The 22,990-nt window shown below is 39.2% G+C and overlaps 1 protein-coding gene across 1 annotated transcript; it reads left to right on the forward strand.

Annotated features, from left to right (window-relative positions):
- The first annotated feature begins 1,680 nt into the window (after positions 1-1,680).
- On the forward strand, positions 1,681-19,598 carry LOC144043655 (fizzy-related protein homolog). Its single transcript, XM_077557528.1, has 14 exons — positions 1,681-1,912; positions 3,482-3,555; positions 6,969-7,097; positions 7,238-7,301; positions 8,580-8,710; positions 9,904-9,986; positions 10,073-10,256; positions 12,833-12,898; positions 13,160-13,262; positions 13,539-13,723; positions 15,357-15,590; positions 17,369-17,473; positions 17,595-17,687; positions 18,738-19,598. Exons 2-14 carry the CDS (start codon positions 3,487-3,489, stop codon positions 18,777-18,779), a joined length of 1,488 nt encoding a protein of 495 aa, XP_077413654.1. The 5' UTR covers positions 1,681-1,912; positions 3,482-3,486; the 3' UTR covers positions 18,780-19,598.
- The last annotated feature ends 3,392 nt before the right edge of the window (positions 19,599-22,990 follow it).

Genomic DNA, 22,990 nt, shown 5'->3' on the forward strand with positions numbered 1-22,990 from the left:
TTTATCGTCGCTGCACAACTTCTAAAAACACAACTTTTTTTTTCCTAATCAGATTTCAGCTTCAATGTCCCATCTCAGGGTCTTCAAAAGTAGCAGTTTTGCTTTATGAAGGTGAAAACATATTAGCAATGGGTCTGTTTGTGTATGTGTGTGTTTTAACCCGTGAGATTTCCCGTTTGACTTGGGAGGGCCCGTTTATTGATGGTTTCTATAATTGTGATGTCAAGTGGTAGTATTAATAGCAAGGGCGGCTTTACACAGCGCATTTTATACACAAGACAACTCAATGTAATTCACGTAAATGAAATTACATTTAAAAGGATTAAAAATGAAAAGAGTTCAAGACATTAACTCATTCACTGCCATTGACGGCTATATACGTCAAAAATTAATTTGAACTATTTCTATTAGTTTAACATTTTTCCCACTTTTGTTAACGAGTATGAAAACCTAGGGGGGCGGGGGGGATTATTGTACATTTAGAACAAATATCAAATTTGTGATTAATTGTGAGTTAACTAGTGAAGTCATGTGATTAATTATGATTAAAAAATGTAATCAGCTGATGCCCCTAATTTTTAATGAACTTATTTTTTTAAAGAAAAGAAAAGATTATTAAAAATAATAATAATTAAAATTACTTCTTTTTTTAGAGAAGAAGAAGAAAAGATTATTAAAAATTAGGGGTGTCAGGCGATTACAATTTTTCGTAATTAATCACATGACTTCACTAGTTAACTCACGATTAATCACAAATTTCATATCTGTTCTAAATGTACAATATTTTTTTTCTAGGTCTTCATACTCTTAACAAAAGTGGAAAAAATGTTAAACTAATAGAAATAGTTCAAATGAATTTTTGACGTCTCTAGCCGTCAATGGCAGTGAATGAGTTAAAAAGCCAAGTAAAATAAAAAGTAGCATACTAAAAGTATTTGAAAAAAATTGATTTTGAAAATACTTTTAAAGAGGTATTGGGTGGAATTATTACAGACCATTTTCTTACGTCCGGGGGTTATATAAATTCATGAAAATGTCCGGTTGGCATTGCGTGACTAATAGGAGGTGAAGTACACTGTGTAATTGCGACTGGTACCTCAATTTCAAGGCCGGGGCAAGTACTTTCAAGACTGAACACAAAAACTGGCTAGCAAATCAGTCATGTAACAATTATTCAGACTTTTAATCATCCATCCATTATCTGAACCACTTATGTTTTAAATAATCTTTGTTTCTTTGCATGTTGCGCTTTTTCCCCTAGCTTTTTTTTTCGCCCCCCTTTGTCTGTTTCTGTGACCTGCTGAGGACAAAGGTTGGAAAATATCCCACCACTGTACCAAAGTACCAAATACAAGGCAGCTATTTAAAAAAAAAAAAAATCTAATGAATCAAGTTAGATTCATTGTCAGTGTCTGAAGTAAGGAGTTGATGATGAGTATCGTCTAAAAGTCATTTGAAAACTTAAATTAAAAGTTTCTTTTGTGAAAGGATACAAAATGGCGCCGCTACGTTTTAGAGTGATGAAACTTCCGTTTCGGTACGCATTTAATTTCATAATGTTTCAACCAAAGAATATCTTTAAAAAAAAACACTGGGTGTGAGAGTTTAGACCCAACCCCCCCCCCCCCCCCCCCCCCCCCCCCCCACACACACACACACACACAGGAGGAAGCGCCCCGAGAACGACGTTTCCTTAGCAACGGAAAATGCGCGATTCAAAAATACTGACGTCGCATTTTCCCGTGATCCTTAGCGGCATTGGTTTCAGCGTTTAGCGAACGGAGAAGCTCAATCCCTTTCTCTAAAACCTTTATCCATTGCGACAACCACACCACCTGTCCGCATAAGCGTGTACAACGGTAAGGGAGTAATAGAGCCGGGCGTGGGATCGGAGGAGTTTTCTTCGGGACCGGTGAGTGTAAATCTAAATGTGGGTTTTAAATAATGTTACTGCTCAAGTTTCTAGACAGTGGGCTAGCGTCGCTAGCCGTAGCTTGCCTATAGTTAGCATTGACGCTGGAGAGATTGTTTCAACATTTCCATTGTTAGGACAAATTGATAAATTTCCACGTTTAATGCCGCTCTCGTCCCGTCTTAAAGATGAGCTGGTAAATGAACCACTGCACGACTCCTATGTGTTTTTCACATGCTATTATCTGTAAAATGGCTTTATTTGTGTCCAGTGTGGAGGGCTGAACGATAAAAATAAAAAAAGAACGTAAAGAATTTAATTGCGATTCATTTTCCCTTCTTCCTCAATATTGCGATCGCATTTGTTTTTATAGGTCATGTTTATGCTCAAATAAAGGCAAATAAGGGCGAATTATTATTGAAGGCAGTTTATGTACTTCCATTAGAATTAAATTTACTAAACACTTTAACTTGCTGTCTTAAGAGTTTGCGACAATTTCACAAAATTCTACCAGTGAATGTGTCGTAAACAATCCTCCAGGGCCGTAAGCAAAATGTGATTTTGGGGCCCCCTATCACCGCCAACAATAGTGATTATTGGTCATTCATACTCCTATAAACGTATTTCATGTTCTACTCTTTCTTTAGGAATATCCTTGTAATGCTGTATGTGAGACTTGTTGTTAGATTGCAACCCACAATGTTTAAGGCCATGAAAGTAGACAACTGGTTTGTAAACTTGCAATGCAAATCTTTGAAGTATTGTACTACGGTATTTGGCAAATTCAGAAAATCCCGCTACTGGCCACACAGAGCCCCAAAGAGAAACCTGTCACGTTTTAATCAGAAATGTTAGCAAATTCAGCAACATGATCTGGGACTGATTTACACTCATATATTACCAAGTGGGACACTGAATGTCATCTAAGGCAACATAATAAAGTAAACATAAAGAAATGAACATACTACCCAAACTATGTGGACTAAAATGTCGTTGACGCATGAGAATATTTTGTATGCTTACTGCTCGAATCTGACCTGACAGCAATCCGTTAACAGTAAATCTTAATTTACATTGTCAGACAGATTAAAAAATCCAGACATTCTCTTGTTATCATACCAATACCAGATAGTCCATTTTATTTGGTGGCTCAGTAATGAACGTTCTATTTATTAATTACAGAATTTGATTATTAACTTAAGAAATGATTCAGAGATCAACTTCTTCTTTAAGACCCAATTTAATTCTCTGAGTGTCTCAATTGACTTGCCCAGTGTGAGATTCGGGCCTGTTTTGTTGAAGCCATAACTCATTTCGTTTTATGAATGGCCATACGCAGGTTTGTTTTACCTTCTGCCATTTATGGAAGAGTATTTAATTGTTCTCCGTGTCACTATGTGCCATTGGCATAGATAAATGAACAGATAATGAAATTAATAAATCATTTTTGGACAAATTAAGCGGGATTGGATCAGATCCCGCAGCACTAATGATTAACTCTAACTACAATTTTATCTTAAAAGTATACCAAATGAATGATTTGGCAATGGATTGCTATCCTGTTTCCAGGCATTATGGATCAAGACTACGAGTCCAGGCTGTTAAGGCAACTCAACATCCACAATGCGAATGCCAGCCCAGTGGTACGTACATCTTGACTTGACGTGACTTGGAATGTTTTCACTAATGGGAGCGCCGCCACCCAAAAGTTGTTTTAAGCAGCAATTGACTTAAGACGGGTGTCGAGTGTGCGCTACTGGTTGCGCGTGAGAAGAAACACTTCAAGCCGACAGTCGCACATATTTGACGGTGTCGCTGGGGAGGACCTCTAAATGGCTGGCTTTTGTGGCTGTTAGCACCTCAAACAAATGCACCATCTGCTCTTTTAACGGCCTCCCTTGTGGTCGTGGTGTCCGTCACAAACCTGATTCACATTTGAACGCCTTTGCTCAGTGGTTGTTGCACATTTTTCAACAACTAAAAAACTATCATTAACTCATATACCACCATCATGACCAGCATTTTAAATTTAGTGTCATAGTAGAAGGTGATCAAAAACAAGACCGGTTTTATTGGTAAAAAGAATATTGAATATTATTCCAACTTCGCCACTGTAACATTGTGCACGTTTGAACATTAACCCTCAAACACATATTTTACAAGTCCCACATTGTTCTGTGACAATATAAGCAACAAACCTAATAGGGGTGTTAGAAAAAATCGATTCGGCAATATATCGCCATTTTACAGTGCACAATTCTCGAATCGATTCAATATGCGGCTGAATCGATTTTAAAACATCAATTTTTTATGGAAATATTCAACAAATGTCTTACCTAGGGTTAGGGTTCACACTTAAAGCATGGAACAATTATATATTAATGGGACATTAAGCCTTAATATTTGATTTCAGCGTTGTTCAAACATGAAACTGAGACTGCAACCTGTTTGTTAAATGCAGTAGCTCAGTTATAAGCCTGAAGTTTCAGATAAATACATTTTCACACAAATCTTACAGTGTACATGTACAAGTTTACTGATTATTATTTTCTGAATTTGAGTAAAAAAAAAGAAGAAAAAATCACAATAATCAATTTATAGATTTGTATCGGGATTAATCGGCATCAAATCGAATCGTGACCTATGAATCGTGATACGGATCGAATCGCCAGGTACTACGCAATTCACACCCGTAACACCTACTAAAACTAGCACCCGGCCAATATGCATTTTTTTTTAGACCAATTTTTGTCAGAAAAAAATACAGATTACTGCTGATAATTAAAAAATAATGTTATGTTGAATGTAATGTTAAGATGGGGGGATCGTAGGGCGTGCTCCAACTATAGAGGGCTCACACTCCTCAGCCTTCCTGGTATGATCTATTCCGGGATGCTGGAGAGGAGGGTCCGTCAAGAAGTCTAATCTCGGCTTCAGGAGGAGCAGTGTGGTTTTTGTCCCGGCCGTGGAACAGTGGACCAGCTCTACACCCTCCGCAGGATCCTCAAGCTGGCGTGGGAGTTCGCCCAACCAGTCCTCATGTGCTGTGTGGAACTGGAGAAGGCGTTTGACCGGGACCCTCGAAGAGTCCTGTGGGGGGTGCGTCGGGAGTACGGGGTGCATTACGGGTACGAGCTGAGCCCCCTGATATGGGTTGTTCGGTCCCTGTACGACCGGTGTCAGAGTTTGGTCCGCATTGCCTGCAGTAAGTTGGATTCGTTCCCAGTGAGGGTTGGACTTCGCCAAGGCTGCCCTTTGTCACCGATTCTGTTCAAACTAACAGCAAGACGTGCCAAGAACCAGATGTGGACAATCAACCAAGAACGAGTGCAGAAAGCTGGCAACTAAACACACACAACGAGAAAACATCTGGACAAAACACACGTGGCCGAGGGAGCTGATTGGATGACAAGCACAGGTGGACATGATAAGACGTGACTAGACAGACCAGGACAACCGGCACACAAGGAAAAACATGACAACCAAAACCAAATCAACAAAATGAGGATCATAACAGTGCTGCACGCTATCTAGTACAAAAAAATCTCTATGCACATACAGTGAGGAAATAAGTCAACACCCTGTGATTTTGCAAGTTCACCCACTTAGAAATTATGGAGGGGTCTGACATTTTTCAAATTCCATTTTTCCAGTGAGAGTTACTCTTTATCACCGATTCTGTTCATAACTTTTATGGACAGAATTTCTAAGCGCAGCCAAAGCGTTAAGTGGGTCCGGTTTTGGTGCCCTCAGTATAGCATTTTGCAGATGATGTGGTGCGGTTGGCTTCAAGCCGTGATCTTCAACAACTCAAATCCCAGACCGTGGTCCTCAGTCGGGTAGGGGGTGAAATCATGCCCAAAGTGGAGGAGTTCAAGTATCTTGGGGTCTTGTTCACGAGTACGGGTCGGTTGGAACGGGAGATCGACAGGCGGATCGATGCGGACTCTGTATCGGTCCGTTGTGGTGAAAAAGGCCAAGCTCTCGATTTACCGGTCGATCTACGTTCTTACCCTCACCTACGGCCACCACAGGTCATGGCCGGAAGTACAAGATCCCGGATACAAGCGGCCAAAATGAGTTTCCTCCGCAGGGTGTCCAGGCTCTCCCTTAGAGATAGGGTGAGAAGCTCGGTCGTCCAGGAGGGACTCAGGGTCGAGTCGCTACTCCTCCGCGTTGAGAGAAGCCAGTTGAGGTGGCTCGGGCATCTGGTTCGGATGCCTCCTGGACGCCTCCCTGGAGAGGTGTTCCGGGCAGGGCGGGAGTTCCCCGGGGACGACCCAGGACACGCTGGAGAGACTATGTCTCTCGGCTTGCCTAGAAACACCTTAGCATCCCGCTGGAGGAGCTGGTTGAAGTGGTTGGGGAAAGGGAAGTCTCGGCTTCCCTGCTAAAGCTGCTGCTCCCGCGACCCGACCTCGGAGAATCGGTAGAAAAGTGCTTCAGCATTAGCGTGAGGCTAGCGACGTTTTAAAAACAAAGCATGTTTTGTATTTAAATATACGGTGGATGTAATTCTTATTGCCGTGTGTTTTAGTTTTACAGGTAACACCAACTGGGGTTGTCATTAAACAGCTTAAAGGACGTTAGGGACAACACAATCACATACGCTACACGCTTGCCCGTTGCTAATGCTACGCAAGCAAAATGGTGCATTCAGGGTACTTTCACAGCGTTGGAAACTTAAGTTTTCTTCCATTACACTATAACAGTTTAAAGGGAAAACGATCGCTCATTTGGCCCAATTGACCGATGTTTAAAGGGCAACAATCGGCTAATTCTATTTATTTATTTATTTATTTATGGAGAGCTCAGCTTCATTCGGTAATTTTCTCATCATCATTGCTCTCTCTTTTTTTTCTTCTTCTTCTTCTTTTTTTTTTCTCGGCTAATTTTAATCGGCCAGGCCCTAACTAAAAGTAAAGAATAGACTTTTAATTAGACTTTTTCTGTCCTTTAGTAATCCGCAGTAGAACATGGGTTATTTCACACACACAAAGCAAAGGAAATGGTGGTCTTTGCTAATACGTGGCCTCTGCTCTCCTTCCCTGTGAAGAAATCTCTTGGCGCACTTCGAGCTCTGTCGCCCGTCAGCTCCCCACTGTCCTCCCCGAGCAAGCACGGCGATCGCTTCATCCCTTCTCGGGCCGGCGCCAACTGGAGCGTCAACTTCCACCGCATCAATGTCAGTTTGCTGCAACACAACTCAGGCAAAGGGCCAACTGTCAGTTGCATCATCGTCAAAAGCTGATGCTAAACGCTGCGCCCAATCAAGTGTGAGGTCTCGCTTGACGGCGCTAACGTGTTTTTGTTGCTCCGGCGCAGGAAATTGAAAAGTCGCACAATCAAAACAGGAAAACCAAAGACGGCACAGCGGACAGCAACAAAGGTAAAGCATTCATGTCTTCCTGTTGATTTTCGGACCGGCAGTGCACGATGTGTCACTCTGGCAACTTCATAAATGTTCACTCAAATACACACTTGGCTATTTATTGAACGGGACAAACATACAAATACAAAATAAGAACACTAGCGATGCCACTCGGTAGGCCACGCCTCTTAAAGGCACACATCCAACTAGGGCTGACCAATTAATCAAATTCAAATCGACATCACAAAGAATGCAATTTCAGTCGGTTATTATCTTATTTATATATAGAGTAGGCATGAGCCGATCACAGTTTTGACAATTTACCACCATTTTAAAAAGTCAAGGTTTCAATAACCGCTAATACAGACTGTCACTGTTAATGAGCTCTTATTTTCTTTTTTGAGGGGCAGCGCACACACAATATGATTGGCTGCAGAGTTGAGAAAACGGTCCACTCCTTTCAGGTTAATTGCCTCCAATGAACCTTCTTTTGTGTTTTGTAGCTTTTTCTCAGCGCTTAATGGAGGTGGGAGAGCGCAAGACGACATGCCGCAAACACAGATAGATGCTTTTTTGCTCTCATTAAAATACAATAAAAAAGTGCCAGTGAGTACTAGTTAGCCCCAAGGACACATGGGTAGCTTAGAAGTTTGCTCTAAAAATATCTCATCAGTGATGGGACATGCGTGACTTTGTTAGAAGAATGAAAACAGAAGAAGAATTTTGGTATTTATTTGCTATTATGCTGTTTTTGTTTATCCAGGTATGAAAAAAGTCCTTTTGGAACAATACAGTAATGTCATTTTAACAGCAGGATACTGCAATATTTTTGCTCACGGTTAGCATTAAAATCTAATATCGACCCATGCCTAGTACAATGCAATTTTTCTAGTAAAAAAAAAAAAATGGATTTGATGTGATATGTGAGTAAATTGAGTTATGAGCTTGGTCACAGAACAAATTAAACTCTTAAGTTAAACTGCAACTGTCTACCGCTGGATGAGCCTTGAGCTTTTCATTATTCCAGTATTGATGCTCAAATACATAAATTGTCCCGTTACTACTAACGCGCTCAAGGTTTGACAGCATTTATTCCTGTCTTTGTTTAGCCTGAGGACTGGCTGCTATCTAAGCTCATTTCCACACAATCGAACCTAATCATTTGACTGGCTCGTGTTTGTTATGCTTGTCGGGGTTTCAAAAAGCAGAGCAGTCCTCAGTAATTTGCAGCGGTGTGAGAAAAGCGGCTTTTGAATGAATTATTCAATCGATCTGTTTGAACCCGTGCGCCCTCAGCGGACGGGCTCGCCTACTCGGCGCTGCTGAAGAACGAGCTGCTCGGCGCCGGGATCGACAAAGTCCAGGACCCCCAGTCTGAAGACCGCCGTTTGCAGCCATCCACTCCCACCAGGAGGAGCCTTTTTAAGGTCAAATGTTACCTAATCCTCTTCATCCAAATGTTCTTTAAAAAAAAAAAAACTTTTAAGTAGGGGTGTCAAATGAGTGTGTTCATTTTGAGTTAATTAAAAATGTATTTAATGCCACAGTTTTTTTTTCAGTGTGGGACAAACTCATTAACTCCCAGCCATTTTTCACTGAAGCAACACAGAATATTGTGTTCTATTGCTATAAAAACATGGAACCTACCAAGAGAAAGATTAGAGTCTAATTTTCATCAGGAAAAAAGTATATTTCTATCTGTTCTGTTTTGCAGCAATTAGCATTGGAATATAGCTAAGTTTCATTATTCACGAATCTGTTTTGAATTGTGGGTAAATCAGCTTTTTTTTCAACATGGCCCTGGTTGATCTCTTATACTCTGCTCCCACCTGCTGGCCGTTTTTGTAATTACTACCAATGCTTCACCCATTCTCTGCAATTCAGAGGCTGCATCAGAGCCTTATGTATGCTCTAGCATAAAAAAAACATGAAAATAAATATATAAATACGTCTTGGGACACTTAAAACATTTAAAATAGAAAGTATTTATACGTTTTTGGGAGCAAATGAGTTAATGACCGGCCCTTACTTGGAAAGCCTGTACTGGGGGAAATGCATTCGCAACGCAGCAGACACATCCACATGAAAAATTTAGCAGTAATAAATGTAATAATAATGCATATATTTGTGGAGATTGGGGTCAAGTTGTATTTTACAATTTAAAAAATGTGCAGAATTTCACAAGTTACTTCATGTTAAAGATAGCTCTCAATATGAAAAGAAAATGCACTGCGCTGTCACCCAGGTCTTACAAATGCGATTATGCCATCTAGTGGCAGAAAATGACCTCAACACAAAACAATGTCACGCTCGTTTTTATTAATTTTTTTTATTTATTTTTACAGTACAGTACATATTTAAAATTTTAACCCAATTTTATGAATTATGAAATGACTGTATCAATGACTAAAATATGTAGCCATATTTCTGTTCGTTTAACTTTTTTTTTCCATTTTTTATGCTAAGACTATGAAAACTTAGGGGGGAAAACATTTTTAGAACAAATACAAATTGCGATTAATTGTGAGTTAACTGTTAAAGTCAACCGATTAATTACGAAAAAAATGTAATGGCCTGACACCTTTACTTTTTAAGCTTAACTTGTGTTTTGCTCTTGCAGTATTCTTTGAGTACGAAGAGGTCACTTGAAGAAGATGGGAACGCAGTCTCGCCTTATTCTTTATCACCCGTCAGTAGCAACAGGTAAACGTTTTTTTTCTCTCTCTGTTTTCTTCAAGCTTAGGTCGGTTTGGATCCTGCTCACCTGCGCTCTCCATTTTGTTTTGCAGCCAGAAACTGCTGCGGTCGCCACGGAAACCCATGCGCAAGATATCCAAAATACCTTTCAAAGTGCTTGACGCTCCAGAGCTTCAGGATGACTTCTACCTCAACCTTGTGGACTGGTCGTCTCTCAACGTGCTCAGCGTGGGACTCGGCACGTGCGTGTACCTGTGGAGCGCCTGCACCAGCCAGGTGTGTGTGTGTGTGTCATGCGTCTCCAATGAAGACTGCACGTTTTTTGCTATTTGCTTTATCTCGGGTTTGTAATTGTGTATAAATGCCACAAGATGGCAGCAGAGCACTTAAAGGGATACTTGGACTCATTGAGCAATTTTCAGCCGGAAAAAGTGATATATTTTGTCCAGAATGAATTTGACAGCTTCATGATTTTTCTTGTACAATTAATAATTTTTAAAACTAATTTTTCCACTTGCTGTCGACTGAAGATGACATCACCTGTGCTGAGGAAATGGGTAACGACCAATCAGGGCTCAGTTTGCTGACCAAACCCAGAAGAGAGGTGAGCCAGGATTGGTCGATTCGCTACCTGTTTCCTCAGCACTGCAAGTGGAAAAATTAGTTTTTAAAGTTATTAATTGTACAAGAAAAATAATTAAGTTATCAAATTAATTCTGGACAAAATATCAACTTTTTTTTACTGCTGAAAATGGCTCAATGAGTCAAGAATCCCTTTAAAATGAAATGGATCATAAAACAGGCTCATCTAGGGCTGCTCGATTATGAAGATTTTTTCAATAATAGCAATCACGATTAAGACAATCATTTGTTTTTTTGGTACAAAACAAGAAAATGTTGAAACGTGTCAAAATATTAAGACAAATTTCTTTGAAACTATAATTATGCAAGTTCCATTTGGACCAAACAAGATCTATTAAAATAGTCATTTTAAAATAAAAATGGTGAAAATATCTCAATTTAAGCAACTCAAAATGAGTATTGATAATCCTTAATTTTTTTTACGATTATGCCGATTTTGTAATTGTGGAGTGTAGTAATTGAAATTGTAATTGAATTTTGATTAATTGCACAGCCCTCGGCTCTTTGCGAGCATACTAATAACTCATCTAAATAACATACGAGCACAACCTGGTGGTGTGTGACGCATGAGGCAAACAAATAATGCGCTCTAGCACTTTACACAAAACTGTATGAAGTCAATAAGCACATTTTTTGACGTTTACACACAACAATAAATATGAGCGAATTAAGGCAAATAGTAATTGGCATCAGGAGAGAAGCAGAAACACATGTTCCCTTTCCGTGGTGTGTAAGGTGACTTCAAGGGCAGCCAACAAAGCACAACATCTGAAGTGTAGATGAAAAAGAAAAAAACTACCGCTCAACCGAGACAAAACAGCAAGATTTCGCCAAATAGTGCCATAGTAATCATTTTATTGCGTTGGCTTGCACACTAAAACGGATGAAAATGATGAGAGCAAATAATGGATGATCGACGGCCCCCCCCCCCCACAAAAAACTGAACAAAAAACACAGTAAATTTGTGAATGCCAAACTGCAAATATGTTCACAGTCAATTAACTCATTTGCTCCCCAAAAACGTATAAATACGTTCTATTTAAAATGTTTTACGTGTCCCATAGACGTATTTATGTTTTTTTAAATGTTTTTTTTATGCTAGAGCATACAGAAGGCTTTGATGCAGCCTCTGAATTGCAGAGAATGCTTGAAGCAATGGTAGTAATTACAAAAACGTCCAGCAGGTAGCAGCAGAGTACGGAAACAGATAGACATATACTTTTTTTTCCCTGATGAAAGAAGAGAGTCTAATCTTTCTTTTGGTAGGTTCCATGTTTTAATGTTAAAGTGTGAAGTCATGCGATTAATTACGACTAAAAACTTTAAACGCCCCGAATTTGTAATTATATTATATTTTAATTCATTCACCGCCGTTGACGGCTATAAACGTCAAAAATTCATTTGAACTATTTCTATTAGGTTTTTTTTTCTTCCTACTTTTATTAACAATAGTATGAAAACCAATATTTTTTTATTGTATATTTAGAACATATAGAATTTGTCACGAGTGAAGTCATATGATTAATTACAATTTAAAAAAATTAATCGCCTCTTGCCCCTAATTTTTAATATATATAAATTTTAATGAATTTATGGCAGTGGATGAGTTAATGATTAGATTTTCAGCTTCTCAAAAGTAAATATGATCCGATTTCTGTAGCCCTCCGTAGAAGTGGGCTAATTTGTTTGCGCATTTTCTGAACAGTCAATTTGAAATAACGTCATATTTTTGAATAAATGGATGGAAATGAAAACATGTTTTTTAATGCACTTAATTGACACAAAAAAATCGACAGATTAATCGAGTCGTAAAATAATCATAAGTTGCAGCCCTAGTTCATTGAATATGTTTAAAGCGGTCATTTTTACAGTAGACTTTCTGTAATGCCTTGACATGTGGGAAAGGAGAGCCTCAGTCAGTGAATCACTTTTCAGACAACTGCTGTCAGCCACAGCTCACACGTAACGTAGACTCACTGACATCATGCCAGCCCATTAGGTCCCGCCTCCTGAAGGCACACGTGTAACGCACAGATGCTACATTATGCAGAAGATTTTCTCGTGGCCTGCTTGCAATGTTTAGAATGTCAAGTTTAAAATATGTTTTTCATCAATTTCAATTTCCATTTTAAAAGGATGCCAGAGGGGTAAAAAACGACAATATTGATCTGTCTTATTGTCTTCTGATTTTTTGTGTCTTTCTTTTTTAGGTGACGCGTCTGTGTGACCTTTCTGTAGAAGGAGACTCTGTAACATCGGTGGGCTGGTCAGAAAGGGTGGGTGTGCCCCCCCCCCCCCCCCCTAAGAAATCATTAATATTCTGTTGTAAGCAAGATTGTTCATGGTCATTCAGTTAATTGTTAATAATTCAGTCAATTGAGGCAAAGTAATACAAGAGCAAGACTTTACGTCAGCTATGACCAAATACATTTCATTCAAGACCCATCCCTCTTTTAAACCTAAAAAAAAAAAAAAAAAAAAAAGTCATCTTCAGTGCACATGTTGTTGATGCCCTTTGGTCTTGTTTCTAATTTCAGGGCAACCTGGTTGCTGTGGGGACTCATAAAGGCTACGTTCAAATCTGGGATGCCGCCGCAGGGAAGAAGATCTCCGCTCTCGAGGGGCACACGGCCAGAGTGGGTGAGTTGAAAGGCCCGGCGAAGAAGGCTGGCAAAAGCTGGAGTAGCACGATGCTAACTAAGCTGGTTTCATAATTACCTGGGCGTCCCGCAAGGGTCTGTTTTGAGCCCCAATTTAGTCTCCATATATATGAAGGTAACAAAAAAACAAAAAAAAACTTTCTTTATAATAAAAACATGTTTTACTTATTCAGCAAGGAATATGTTAGTGCAATTTAAAAAAATAGATAAAAATGTATCAGTAATTGGACGCACGCTCCCCATTCTCCCGCCACAGGTGCCTTGGCCTGGAACGCGGACCAGCTGTCGTCCGGCAGTCGCGATCGGGTAATCCTGCAGCGTGACATCAGAGCCCCGCCTCTCCAGTCCGAACGCCGGCTCCAGGGACACCGGCAGGAAGTGTGCGGGCTGAAGTGGAGCACGGACCATCAGCTGTTAGCATCTGGCGGCAACGATAACAAGGTAAACAGACAATTTATTTGTGTCTGTAGAGAAATGTGTGTGTGTGTGTGGGGGGGGGTCAGACTTGCCACGTCATCGTTATGGTTTCCCTCAGGCGGACGGTTCTGAAGGTGAAACCACATTAAAGGGATACCTGACTCATGGAGCCATTTTCAGCAGTAAAAAGTTCATGTTTTGTCTATAGTTGGTGTGATAACTTCATTATATTTCATGTGCAATCAATACCTTTAAAAACGGATTCTTCCACTTGCTGTCGACTGAAGATGACGTCACGAAAGTAGGTAACGACCAATCGTGGCTCAGTTTGCTGACCAAACCCCATAAAACAGGTGAGCCATGATTGGTCGTTACCTACTTTCGTGACGTCATCTTCAGTCGACAGCAAGTGGAAAATTTTGTTTTTAAAGGTATTAATTGTACATGAAAAAATAATGAAGTTATCAAATTCATTCTGGACAAAATATTGACTTTTAACTGCTAAAAATGGCTCAATGAGTCAAGTATCACTTTAAATGTAAAATTGCTAGTGATAGACCGATACTGATGATTAGTAGTCAAGGAGGCTGATAACTGATATTTGACACTTGAGATGCATCGATTAATCGATAATTATTTTTGTTAATCGATAAATAGTTTAAATATCCTTTTTATTTAAAATTGTCCAAATTCCCGGAAGTTCAGCTCCTCCACAGTAAATATTCTCAGATTTCTACAGTCCTCCATGAAACAATTACTTTTACTTTGGAGAAGAAGAAAAAAGATCAGCATTTTTACCAGTTTTCCTCGCATTGCAGACCAAACCAGTAACTGAATCACAATTGATATGTTTGTGCACTGTCGATTTAAAATAATGTCCTGGTTTTTAAAAAAGAGATGGGAATGCAAACTTTTTTTTTGTTGTTATCAGATTCATCGATTAATTGACAGATTAATTGATTACTGAAAAAATTGTCGCAGCCCTATTTGACGCCAATATTCATTTGCTGAAAAAGGGATAAAATCGTCATCAAAGTGTGGCTGATTTAGAGCCAAAATAAGCCCAAGTGGAATTCAACCTTAAACATTTCTTGTTCACAATAATGTGTTATATGTGACGTCACTAGTACAAACATGACATTCTGATTAATATTACATTTGTGGAATATGACTTATGCAGCAAAATCCAGCCATTTTTATCCATCAGAGGGGGCGGCCATTTTGCCACTTGCTGTCGACTGAAGATGACATCATAGTAGCTCAATCACAGCTCAGCTGTTTTCTAAAACTGAACTGTGATTGGTTGTTACCTGAGACCTGATCAAATGTGATGTCATCTTCAGTCGACAGCAAGTGGCAAAATGGCCGCCCCCTGAGATTTAAAAAAAAAAAAAAAAAACGGCTGGATTTTGCTGCTTAACTCAATATGAACCAGAATAACATATTTAGACTAGTGGGGCGCATAGAACATATTATTGTCAAGAAATGTTTTGGGGATTGACTTCCCCTTTTAAATTGATTGCTTAACAGCAGATTATCGGTCTATCACTAATAATCGCTAAGGGTGTGAAGGCGCCCCCCCAAAAAAAAAAATCCCAGTCCAGCAGACACCTTGATTTTAAGACTGCATGTATTTCTGTATTTGTGCCGTTTGCAGCTGCTTGTGTGGAACCACTCGAGCGTTCTCCCCGTGCAGCAGTACACGGAGCATTTGGCGGCAGTGAAGGCCATCGCATGGTCCCCCCACCAGCACGGCCTGCTGGCCTCGGGTGGGGGCACCGCCGACCGCTGCATCCGCTTCTGGAACACTCTGACGGGACAGCCCCTGCAGTGCACCGACACCGGCTCTCAGGTGTGCAACCTGGCCTGGTCCAAGCACACCAACGAACTGGTGAGTCACTTGCAAAAAATGCCTACACTAAACGACTACTGGAGGAGAAGTACGACATTTCAAAATGCCCAATCTTGCTCCAGTACAGTCGCTAATAGGCGTGGGCCGATTACTGGTTTGACAGTTTGTCATGGTTTAAAAAAAAAAAAAAGGTTTCAATCACCGCTAATATTGTCGTGTCACCAGCAATGAGCACAATACAATTGGCTGGTAAACAAACCACTTCTTTGAAGTTTACTCTCTCCAATTCCTTCTCGCCGAGCAGAGAGGGGAGGGGTGAGCAGTTATACGAAGAAAGAGGGAGCAAGACGAACGAGACGCTGTGCAGAAAAATTTATGTAATAGTTAGTAGGGGTGTGCCAAAAAATCGATTCTCATAAGAATCGAGAATCTCATTTAGTACGATTCAGAATCGATTTTAAATGTCCCGAAATCGATTTTATTTAAATTATTTTATACGGTCTTGCCTTTGTCTGTGTGTGCCTTTATTTGGAGCGCTGTTCATGTTGTACCCGCTTTGGCCACTGAGGGGCAGTATGGTTCCACGCCGTCTAATGCACTGTTAAGTTGTAGCCACATTACAGAAAAGAAGGAAAAAGTCACAATCAAGTTATTCCAATAAAAGTTGTTTTTTTGCAGTGTGGAGACGTTCTTTTTAGTGATAAAAGTGCCGTGAGTAGTGTGCTAATTAGCATTAGCAAGTCAGACTGGAGTAGATCATTACGATTGCACATCTATAGATTGAAGCGAAAATCATTTTGAATCAAAAATCGCTCTTAATCGATTCTGAATCGAATCGCAGAACCAAAAAATCGGAATCGAATCGTGAGACATTTAAAGATTCCCACCCCTACTAGTTAGCCCAAGGGGAGCATGAGTAGGCCACAGATCTGTTCTTAAAAAAAAAACTTAATGAGACACTGTGACTTACTAAGAAGAATTCAAACAGAAGAAGAATTTTACCATTTATGTATGTATGTATTTATTTATTAATTCATTCATTCACATTTACAGGGATGTGATTTTTCCGCTAATTCGCGGAATTCCGCTTTTTTTAATCTCCACCCCCCCCCCCCCAAAAAAAATTTGAATTTTTTTTTTTTTTTTTTTTTGTACTTCATTGTGTATGCACATGACTCCGACAGATAACATCTTCTGCTATGACAAAGACATTTGTGGTATGCTCTAATATGAGTTACTTTTCATTTGGTCATGATACAATTATTTGTTCATGAAATTTGAACCCCTCAACATTATTTATGTGTTAACTTAGTAATCACATGAGTTAGATATGATGATATTCTCAGTGATAGTTTTTAAAAGCAAAGGCAGTCCAATGTTTTTGAATGTGACTGATTTTGAGTTGACTAAAACTGCCATTTTATATGGGATAGTTCAATATACATTGAAAATTTATGCTGTTGTTTTGTCTATTTCTTTGTCATGTGAGTGCATTGAAAGTACTTAAAAACACGGAAAACCCATGAGCTCTGGGGGGGCCCCTTGTCCCCCCACCAGGGCACTGCCCTGGACCTAGCTGGGTGCCAGCGGCCCCCAGACCCCCGGCTAAATTTTCAGATAATTTCACTTTGGTCAAATCACATCCCTGCATTTAATATAATACATATTAGTACATGTATCTTCTATACCAAATATTCAATATTCAATAAAATGAATAATAGATCAACCTTAAAGTCGTATTTCTCCTTCTTTCCTTTGCTGCGACATAACGGTCCAATTTGACTTTGACTTTGATGTTTGTTTGTTTTCCCTCTCAGGTCAGCACACACGGATATTCCCAGAACCAAATCCTGGTGTGGAAGTACCCCTCCCTCACTCAAGTGGCCAAACTTACAGGACACTCGTACAGAGTTCTCTACCTGGTCAGCATTTATTTATTTATTTATTGACACGACTTCTTGTCATTTGCTGTCTCCTGAAGAGGATGACGGTCAAAAAAGATGAATGTCAATACGAGTGAGTTTCTTGCTGACGTGTATGCAGGCCATGTCCCCCGACGGAGAGGCCATCGTGACGGGGGCGGGAGATGAAACGCTCCGATTCTGGAACGTCTTCAGCAAGATGAGATCCACTAAGGTACCGTTTTCGGGATTATTTTTTGCTTTTTTAATTTTTTTTTTTATTAGGTGCAAGTGGCTGCAATCGAACCCACCGGGGTGTCCCAGTACTTTCCACTCCAAGACGAGTAGCGCTAGCCACTAGCTAGCTCACGAGCTAACCGGGGATGTAACAATATCCAAGCATCACGATACGATCGATATCACGATATTGTGGGAAGGTTGGCAATCCAAGAAAAAAAACTCACGATACTGTATTAAAAAAAAAAAAGTGCAATATTGTGTTTTTGTTAGGAGTGTCAAAATGAGTGCATTAATCGGCGTTAAAGTTCTTTTAACGCCACTCATTTTTTTAACGTGCGATTAATGACGATTAAAGCCTGTACTGGGGGAATTCCAGTCGCGGCGCAGCAGACACGTCCACGTCAACATTTAACAATAATAAATGTAATAATAATGCATATATTTTTGGATACTCAGGTCAAGTTGTAGTTAACAATTTAAAAAATGTGCAGAATTTCACAAGTTACTTCATGTTGAAAATTAGATTGCTCTTAATATGAAAAGAAAAATGCACTGAGCTGTCACCAATGGCTTACAAATGCAATTATGCCATCTAGTGGCAGAAAAATGACCAACACAAATCAATATCACGCTCACTTTTTACAGTAAAGGACATCTTTATGAATTCACTGTTTACAGACATATTTCTTTGAAACATTTTCCCCACACTTTTATGTTAACAACAGTATGAAAATGTATTTTATTGTACATTTAGAACCCTAAGAATATTTGGGATGGAGATGTTGAAATAGATTTGCCCGGTATGACTAATTTATGGAAGTAATAGCCAACGCAGTGGCCAAAACATTCATAATTTAAATTAGCCTGCAAAATTAACCACCAGAGGGCGCTAGAACTGCACACATTGAATACAACATGAAGATATCGATCGTGGCAATTCCAATCTCGCGATATCGTTGACATCCCGAGAATGAACAAGCTTGTAATAAGAGCACAGGGACTCACAATTGCCTCCTTTTTTTTTTTTTTGTCCTCCTTCTTTCAGGAGTCGGTGTCGGTCCTCAACCTTTTCACCAGGATCCGATAGTGCCACCACTTGTGACGGAAAAATGGAAATTGTTCTTTGCATGCATCAAGTTGAGGCTTTAAGTTGTGAAGGGTCCGTTCAAGTCACGACCGCACGCAGTATTCGGCGATCGCAGGCAAAAGAATCTTCAGTTGACGCGTCTGTCAGTTGTGCAGAACTGCCAAATTTTGCATATGTCCTTTTTAATTGTTTAATAATTTATTTTGTTTTGTTTTGTGTTTGTACTGCATTTGTTTTGCGTCCGATTCATTCTTTGTGCAATTGCCAATTTTTGGTTGCATCCGCGGACTTTGGCGTTTGTGGCTTTGCAGAAAGATGCGCCAGCGAAGTCCTGCATGGTGAAATATTTGGGAGCAAACGAGCACGTATTGTTTGAGAAAGCTCGACAATGACAACGGCCGCCGTCAAATGAAAACATTTCCTGTCCCAGCAATTAGAGCCCAACAATCGAAACAATGAACCGCTCAGTCAAAATGCTTGACTTTGCCAACGTGACATTTGACTTCACGTGCCGGCGCTCGTTTTGTCTCATCGGCAGGACCAAATTGGGCATCATCTGCAAGCCGTCCCTCCGTTTGATTCGATTTCTTTCCCAGTTTCGATGTTGAGCAAGCGAGTGCCGCAATTGACCGGTGTTGCGTTCTTGTACATTAAGGGCATTCTCGCTGACAAAACTGGAGGGAAAAAAAAACAAAAGGTTGAAGTTCAACGCCACTTTAAACTTTGTTGGATCGATGATGTCGACTTGACTTACACGTTGAATGTTAATGTCTATTTCTGTTCTCAGGTAATGGACAATTAAAAACATCATATCTTGTACATTTGTGTGGCTCTTTTTCATCTTTGATTCTGTCAACAAATTCACTTGAGTTCAATTTTTAGGTGGATTTATTGGCAAATTGTGTTTTGTTTTTGTTTTTTTTACCTCTAATATCAAATTGCAGTGCACTTTACAGTTCATTTCAATTAAGCCATTCATGCAAATATGGGATGATGTATAGACACTATGGAAATATTGTTTTGTTCACACCACTACTAAAAGTAACTACAGAAATATTTTTTACTCATGTATACGACTAAATGCTGTCATGCCATACAGATTTATTTTTTGTCCATGCACACTACTGAAAGGCTCTCACACGCTAACAAAACATGTCACTTACACAGCCTACTGAGCTGCTCTCACACGACACATGATACATTTTTTTTTTATAGAAAATAATAAATATAAATATTTTTCGCTCACAGTCCCACCAAACATTCTATGGTTCTTTTTTTTGCTCACGCACTACTGAAGTGATCTCACACATTATGAAATATTTTGTGTTCATCTGCATAACAATGATCTCTCGCACAACACAAAATATTTTTCACACAACTCACGTGCACTACTGAAACGATCTTGCATATTACAGAATGACAGTATTTTTTTCTTACGTAATATTCAAAAGATCTCGCAGGACCGATTCACTGCCCACCCTCATGCGTTCTGCTAAAATGCTCTCATGCTCTAGAGAATTTTTTTATTATTATTTTTTTTATCTATGCTTACTACTGAAAGGCTCTCGAACACGACCAAAATATTTGTCACTTACGCACCTGACTGAACTGAACTTCACACACACCAAAAATATTTTTCACTCACAGTATTTTTTGCTCTCTCTCACCGCACAGGCACACACACTACAGAGATGTTTGTTCACTCACACTTAATGAAAAATTATTGTATATATTATGGGGAAAAAAAATGTGTTTACGCATCCACTACAGAATTGTTTTCGCTCACAAGCACTACTGAAATGATTTCACAACACGAGAATATTTCTTTAATGAACACTATGGAAACAATCTCACATACTACAGAATTTTTTTCTCAATATTGAAAAGTTCTCACACAGTTCATGAATGATTTCTCTCATGCATTCTACTAAAATGTTTGCATACGCAACAGATTTTTTTTTGTCCACGCACCCTACTGAACTGCTCTCACACAACTAAATACTTTTTTTCACTCACAGCCTCTACAAACACACTAAGAGGATTTTTTTACTCACACACTACAGAGATGTTTTTTTCACTCACTCACTTCTGAAACATTTTCACACATGGAAATATTTTTCACTTACGCACGTTACAATGGTCTCACACATGCTGAAAATATTTTTCATTCACGCACACTACAGAAATGTATTTTCACTCACACGCACCACTGAAATGATTTTGAACCCCAAAAATATTCAGCACTCACGCACATTTCATTACTGAAACAATCTCACACAGTAAGGAAATATTTTTCACTCGCGCATACTACTGAAATGCGATGACACGCTACAAAAATCTTTCACCCTCGCACACTAAAAGGAAATATTGTTTTGCTCATACAAACTATAGAAACTCTCACATATTACATAAATACGTTTTGCATGTGTCATACGCTATGTATTTTTTTTCACTCACATGCTCTAAAATGTACAGAAATGTACAGAAAGAACTACTATTACGGTCCCCTTCCCCCCCCCCCCCCCCCCGCTTCATAAAAGCAGTTCATTAGGGTGTGTTTGAGAGGTTTTGAATTATGAATTATTTCCCTCACTGCTCCTTATGGGAGATTATCATAATTCTTGCATAAAATTGTTGATGAAACATCCTCTGCGTTTTCTCCATGGACTTGTTGAAAATTTCTTATTGGCCACCAGAGGGAGACATTTTAATGTCCAATTGAGTGATTGACTGCTATTGCCACATGATCGCATCCAAACGATCAACCTTAACCAAGTTACTTACAAGGTGAAACTGCGGTTAAACACTTCCAAGACAATAGCAGGCCCATAATGTGGACTGTCTGGATGTCAGGCCATGAGGGGGGCTCGATGTCGATTCTCCATCCGCGCCGCGTTTGCTGCAGCCGTAAAGCTACGAGCGGCTACAAAACATCCCAAGGCCTCACTTTGTCCTTTCTGAAGACAGCAAATTGCCATCTAATTGTTTTAATCGAGCATAAAACATAAACGACCCGAATTTGTCAACCTCTTCGAATTCCAGTCGCAACGCAGCAGACACGTCCGCGTCAAAATTTAGCAGTAATACGTTTAATAATAATGCATATATTTGTGGAGACTTGGGTCAAGTTATATTTTACAATTTTAAAAATGTACACATTTGCACAAGTTACTTCATGTTAAAGACTGGATAGCTCTTGTATCAAACAAAAATTGCAGAGCTGTCACCAATGTCTTACAAATGCAATTATGCCATCTAGTGGCAGAAAAATGACCACAAGACAAATCAATATCACACTCGTTTTTGATCCCCTTGCAGGAAGTCCATCTTGTTCATTTTAACTCAATTTTATGAATTATTATGAAATTACTGTCAATGACTAAAAGATGCAGCCATATTTCTATTAGTTTAACTTTCCCCCCACTTTTACGGTAAAAAGAGTATAAAAACTAACAAAAAAAATATTTTATTGTACATTTCGAACAGATATAAAATTTGCGATTAATTGTGAGTTAACTATTGAAGTCATGCGATTAATTACGATTAAAAATTGTAGTTGTCTGACACCCCTAGTTAAAAAAAAATAGATCAGCACCATTTAGAAATGTTTTCTGATTTTGTGATGAAACAACCCCCAATTTTTCAGGGACGAGTTTTTGTATATTTTTTTGTAAAAAAAAAAAATCCACAATAAATGTAAATGTGCGTTAATAATAAATGGACTTATCCACTTTGTGGGGGTCTACTGTAAATTTTGAAATTGTAGTATCACCATTCGCCACTAGATGGCAGACTTAGCTCTCATCCTGCCCTACACTCTAAAAACAGTTGGGTCAAAAATGGACCGATCCTCTATTTGGGCCGTTTTGACCCAAGTTTGAGTCAAGAAATAGTATTTCAGTGTAAAACAACTCATAAATATTGGTCAGATCCTTTACTTGGGTGAGAAAATGGGGTCGTTTTGCATAAAATAACTCTGAAAGTTGGGTCAAATTGACCCATAAAATGGATCGCTCCATTTTTGATCCATAATTAGGTTACTTTTAACCCAACTGTTTTTAGAGTGTATACTAAAATAAAATGTTTCAATATATATGTTTTTCAAATACGATCTTTTAAAATATGTCATTTTAAAATGTGCTGTTGATGCAAAAGAAAAGGAAAAAAAAGTGACATCAGCGCCATTGACGACGCAAATTAAAAGGAAAAAA

The sequence above is a fragment of the Vanacampus margaritifer genome, chromosome 2, assembly GCF_051991255.1.
Source record: "Vanacampus margaritifer isolate UIUO_Vmar chromosome 2, RoL_Vmar_1.0, whole genome shotgun sequence".
Taxonomy (NCBI): Eukaryota; Metazoa; Chordata; class Actinopteri; order Syngnathiformes; family Syngnathidae; genus Vanacampus; species Vanacampus margaritifer.

Coding starts and splice junctions, on each gene's coding strand:
- LOC144043655 (XM_077557528.1), top strand. CDS start 3,487: ATGGATCAAGACTACGAGTCCAGGCTGTTAAGGCAACTCAACATCCAC. Junction 13,724..15,356: donor CTGGCGGCAACGATAACAAG/GTAAACAGACAA, acceptor TGCCGTTTGCAG/CTGCTTGTGTGGAACCACTC. Junction 17,474..17,594: donor CGTACAGAGTTCTCTACCTG/GTCAGCATTTAT, acceptor ACGTGTATGCAG/GCCATGTCCCCCGACGGAGA.